This window comes from Panthera uncia, chromosome D1, assembly GCF_023721935.1.
Source record: "Panthera uncia isolate 11264 chromosome D1, Puncia_PCG_1.0, whole genome shotgun sequence".
NCBI classification, from domain to species: domain Eukaryota; kingdom Metazoa; phylum Chordata; class Mammalia; order Carnivora; family Felidae; genus Panthera; species Panthera uncia.
The window spans coordinates 95,251,113-95,256,194 of NC_064808.1; the positions used below are offsets into that span (position 1 = coordinate 95,251,113).

Here is a 5,082-nt window from a genome sequence, read left to right on the forward strand (position 1 = left end):
CCCCCCCCCCCCCCCCCCCCGTCCCCGCTTTCCCCGGGCCCTTGCCGAGTGAACCATACCCTCCTCTGGACCCTGAGCTGTCCCTGTGCTCGGGCTCCAGGGCACATTCCCTTCATCTCGAAGCACTGCTCCTCCGACCAGACCGCCTGCCGTAGTCTGCACAGCCTGTGACCCTATGGTCATCTGCCTGTCCCCAGGCTGTGCTGGGAGCAGCAGGCCCCTTCGCAGCAGAGCCTGGGGGATTTGGCGTTGCCCTCTGAGCGATTCATCCGTAGGCTCTGCTGGGGACCTCTTGTTTCCCAGGAGGAAGAGGAGAGCCCTGCTGAGGGGAGCAAGGATGAGCCTGGAGAGCAAGCGGAGCTCAAGGAGGAGGCGGAGGCCCCAGTGGAGGACACCTCTCCGCCCCCACCCACTGAGCCGAAGGAGGCTGCGGTTCCTGAGGAAGAAAAGGCCACAGAAAAAGAAAACGAGGAAAAGCCTGAGGCCCAGGTGAGCCGGAGGCGAAGGGAATAGATGCCTGCCTGTGGGGAATAAAAGGACCTGAGCTTCTCCTGACCTCCTCGTTTCTTTCCCCCACCAGAAGCCAAGTGAGAAAAAGGAGGCAGGGTCTGAGGCTGCCCCTCCAGCCCCAGAGGAAGAAAAGAAGCAGAAGCCTGCCCGGAAGCAAAGAATGGTAGAGGAGATTGGGGTGGAGCTGGTGGTTCTGGACCTGCCTGACTTGCCCGAGGATGAGCTGGCCCACTCAGTGCAAAAGTGAGTAGAAACGTGCACGTGTGTGTGTGTGAGCATGCACGCACAGGGTGGTAAGGGCAGTGGCACCCATGGGAGGGAGAGCTGTCTGCCCCAGGGTCTGAGGTCAACATGCTCTCTCCCTCGTGCTTGCTTCTGTCATCCCACAGACTTCAACACTTGACGTCCCGAGACCTAGAGAAGCAGGAACGGGAAAAGGCTGCCAACAGCTTGGAAGCTTTTATCTTTGAGACCCAGGTTGGTGGGCTGGGAGACCCAGCTGCCCCGGGACCTGTGTCTGAGGAGGGTCTGCCTCTGTGAGCCCTGCTCTTGGGGTTCGGTGCATGCTTGGGCCCGTGTGCACCTCTCTAGGACAAACTGTACCAACCCGAGTACCAGGAAGTGTCCACAGAGGAGCAGCGCGAGGAGATCTCTGGGAAACTCGGCGCTGCCTCCGCCTGGCTGGAGGACGAGGGCTTTGGGGCCACCACAGTGGTAAGCGGCTTCCCAGGACGTGGTGGGTGGGATGGGAGCCCTCGCTTTGCTCTTTACAGGCAGAAGGTCGGAGAAGGTGAGGAGAGCTGGGGTGTGAGGCCAGGAGAAGGACGCGGGGCCGGCTTCAGGGCCAGCCTCTCATCCCTTCAACCCCCTCTGCCCACTCCCACCGTGCATCCGTCAGATGCTGAAGGAGAAGCTGACTGAGCTGAGGAAGCTATGCCACGGGTTGTTTTTTCGGGTAGAAGAGCGCAAGAAGTGGCCTGAACGGCTGGCTGCCCTTGATAATCTCCTCAACCATTCCAGCATGTTCCTCAAGTGAGCAGCCCCTTCGATTTTCTTCCTTATTCGGTCCTGCCAAGCCTGGAAGTCCATCAGCTTCCCATGCCCACACCCCAGATCCCTCTCTCCCCTGGGCTCACCGTCTCCTTCCTGGCTTACAGGGGCGCCCGGCTCATCCCAGAGATGGAGCAGATCTTCACTGAGGTGGAGATGACAACGCTAGAGAAAGTCATCAACGAGACCTGGGTAATCAATCCCTGCATGAACACTTACTGGGATGCTCCCCTGGCAAGGTGTGCTATGCTGGGCAGAGAGGAGATGCCGAGAAACCGGGGTTCAGCAGCTACTGCTGCCTCCTGGCCCGGCAGCTAATCGGGAAGGCGGAAGGCATTTACATTTGAGGCCACGTCTGATTAGCCCCAAGCAAGGGTCACGGCCATGAGTTTTGTCAGACTGCAGGAGCAGCAGAGCCCATCCCTCTGAGGTTAGAGCAGCTGCTCCAAGCAGCTGGAGCTTGAGCTGCCCTCAGAAGGTGAGCCAGGGAAGACTTGTCACGGGAGGCCGAAACTCTTCCTTTTGGGTGTGTGGAGAGTGATATTGAGCCAGAGCTCAGAAGTGGAGAGACCAGGGAATAATCAATCAAGAGCTTCAGCTGTAGTTGGTCCCTAGTATTGTAAGCCACAGACATGGCTACGAGTTTGGGACTCCTTTGTGGGGAGCCTCAGATGCCGTTCTGAAGAGTCTGCTTACCATCGTGGGGCTGACGGCCAGGAGTAGTGGAGTGGTTTGCCATCTGAGGGAAGAGCCTGGGGCCGGTCTGGGGTGTATTTCATCCGGGCCAGAGATAACCTACCCTCTCCAGGGCTAGCTCTGAGCCTGTCCTGGGCTCACCCACAGGCCTGGAAGAATGCGACCGTGGCCGAGCAGGCCAAGCTTCCCGCCACAGAGAAACCCGTGTTGCTCTCAAAAGACATCGAGGCCAAGATGATGGCCCTGGACCGTGAGGTGCAGTATCTGCTCAACAAGGCCAAGTTTACCAAGCCCCGGCCCCGGCCCAAGGACAAGAATGCAACCCGGGCAGAGCCTCCCCTCAATGCCAGTGCCAGTGACCAAGCAGAGAAGGTCATCCCTCCACCAGGTGAGGGCAGGGTGCCTGGCTCCAGGTGCCACTGGGCGGGAAGAAGGCCTCCTTTCCCTCCGGGGACTACATTTTACCCCTGGTTTTCCTCCAGGCCAGACTGAAGATGCAAAGCCCATTTCAGAACCTGAGAAAGAGACTGGTGAGTTGAAGAAAGTGATTGGGAATATGGATATTGCTAAGCCTAGGGGTCGGCAGACTTGCAGGCACAGCCTGTTTCTAGAAGGTCCACAAGCTGTGAACAGCCCTTACGTTTTTAGGTTCTTACATATCCACACAAGCATGTCTGTGCAAAGAAGCCGGGTGTAGCCCACAACCCCTAAAACATTCACCATCTGTCTTTTTCTAGAAAAAGTTTGCCAACCCTTTCATTAGTCCCTTCCTCCCTTCTGCAGAGGCTAACCTCTTCCTCCCAAAAGCAGGATCTGAACAGGCAGACACCGAACCTCTGGAGTTAGAAGGTCCTGGAGCAGGTGAGCATGGGGCTGGGGGCACCCGGGAAGCCTAGTAGGGCCCAGCGGGGAGGATCTGCCCGGAACGGGGCCAGTTACCTTTGTCTCACCTGCTGCTGGCATTCCTTCGCTCTTCCCCACTCCCAGCAGAACCGGAACAGAAGGAGCAGCCGACAGGACAGAAGCGGACTTTGAAGAATGATGAATTATAACCAACCCCCCAGCTCCCCTTTCACCCCTCCCCCTTCTCCTACCTCCTCTATTTATTAAACATCGAGGGTCGGGGGAGGGGTTGCTCCTGCCTTCAGAGGCTTCGGTTCCTTTTCTCTCACCTTGATTGGAGGTGTGGAGAAGGGGGAGGAAGGGACAGCTCACCAGTTCCTTCGGCAGTGGTTCTGTGGTAAAAACTGAAATTGTTTCATTTCCCAGTCCCACCCCTGGTTCCTTACCCATCCAGGCCCTCATTTGGGGAAAATCACTATTCTGTCTTAATTCTTTGCCTGTGGGTGGGTGAGGGATTGGCTGTTGATGGGGTCGATGGACCTGGCAGGTGGGAGAGGGATGCCCTGGGCTATTAGAGAGTCTCCAGTCTTCTCTGTCCTCCTCCCTGCTTCCCTCTTCCACTACCAAGTCCGCCCCTACAGGGGCCAGTGTCTACAGAGCCTTGGTTACCAGGTCTGGTTTCTGAGTGCCTATCTATGCTCTTTCCTCCTCCAAGGTCTTGTCTTTCCCTAAAAGGCCCCATCCCCAGTGACGACTCTTCCCCTGGTTTCCTTGGCTTCCGGTTGTGAGTAAGGCAGCCGTCTGCCTCTTGCCCCAGCCTTTCCATCTGGACTGGCTGCAGTAAAGCTAGATCCATCCCCACCCGCGGTGGCCAGAGTAGGCAGCAAGAACGTGAAGAAGGGAAGCCAGCCGCCTCTGTGGGAGAGACGTCTGAAAACCCGGGAGCTCCCACTTAAGGCCTCTCAGACACAGGAAAGCGTGCGGAGTGGCCAGGGTGGGATGCCAGCATCCTGCGAGCACTGTCGGAGTCTGCATCTTCCCTGTTCCTGTCCCTCCGTGTCCCTGTGACTCCTGGCCCTCTCTGCTCTCCTGTCTTCTGCCCTCCTAGATACGGCCTTTCCCTGGTCCCTTGGCCCCCTGGGCTGACCAAAATGTGCTTTCTACTGTGAGCCCCTATCCCAAGACCCCGGGAGAAGGAGAGACCATGGCGTGAATGTAAAAATGCCACCTCGCCCTCTTGGAGGCAGGCCGTGTGGGTGAAGGAAGAGGGTGTGGGCTGGCCTGCCTTTCTTGCATTGCTCTGCTAAGATGGAGGCTCTTTACCCATCATGCCGATGTTGGGGAGCCTGTCCTCCAGTGTTCGTCTGGAGCAGGAGCCACAGCGCCACCCGGCTCCCAGGGCAGGGGGGAACCTGGTTGTGTCTGTCCTTTGTCTTTTTTCCTTTTTTTTTTTTTTTTTTTTTTTTTTGCCACATTGGCAGATATGAGACTTAAGGGTCCCACCCCATCCTGTATGTTTGAGTTCTTTCACTAGCGGTTGAGGCTGGTTGGACAGGTTTGAGTCAAATTGTACTTTGGTCCATTGTTAATTGAGAAACTGTTTCAATAAAATATTCTTTTCTACAGTTTTTGTGCTATGGTTTTTAAAATGTTTGTTCCCTGGGGCAGCGTGGTGGCTCAGTTGGGTTAAGCATCCGACTCTTGATTTTGGCTCAAGTCATGATCCCAGGGTCAGGAGTTCGAGCCCCAGGTTGGGCTCCTTGCTGAGCATGGAGCCTGGTGCACTTGCTCTCTGTAAAAACAAATGTCTCCTGTGTATGAACAATACATGTTTATTATAGAAAATTTGGACGCTAGAAGTTTGAATCTTAAAATTACGTATCCTGCTACCGCCAAAATACATTTTGGACTTAGTTGAGATTCGTATATGTAAGTTGTTTTTTCATGAGAACACAATTGTGGTTTTATTTTTCCCTTGACCTT

The 5,082-nt window shown here is 55.9% G+C and overlaps 1 protein-coding gene across 8 annotated transcripts in view; it reads left to right on the plus strand.

Moving 5' to 3' along the window:
- The window catches only part of HYOU1 (hypoxia up-regulated 1), an 11,802-nt gene extending 7,078 nt beyond the window's left edge, over positions 1-4,724 (plus strand). For 3 of the 8 annotated variants that reach the window (XM_049612063.1, XM_049612051.1, XM_049612072.1), the window contains exons 17-26: positions 304-489; positions 581-753; positions 900-987; positions 1,102-1,224; positions 1,409-1,542; positions 1,668-1,752; positions 2,404-2,644; positions 2,739-2,786; positions 3,040-3,117; positions 3,244-4,724. In XM_049612063.1, the coding sequence (XP_049468020.1) occupies positions 304-489; positions 581-753; positions 900-987; positions 1,102-1,224; positions 1,409-1,542; positions 1,668-1,752; positions 2,404-2,644; positions 2,739-2,786; positions 3,040-3,117; positions 3,244-3,308 (1,221 nt within the window). In that variant the 3' untranslated portion in view covers positions 3,309-4,724. The remainder of the gene's footprint in view (positions 1-303; positions 490-580; positions 754-899; positions 988-1,101; positions 1,225-1,408; positions 1,543-1,667; positions 1,753-2,403; positions 2,645-2,738; positions 2,787-3,039; positions 3,118-3,243) is intronic. The other 5 variants (XM_049612079.1, XM_049612086.1, XM_049612095.1 and 2 more) reach the window with 5 other exon arrangements.
- The last annotated feature ends 358 nt before the right edge of the window (positions 4,725-5,082 follow it).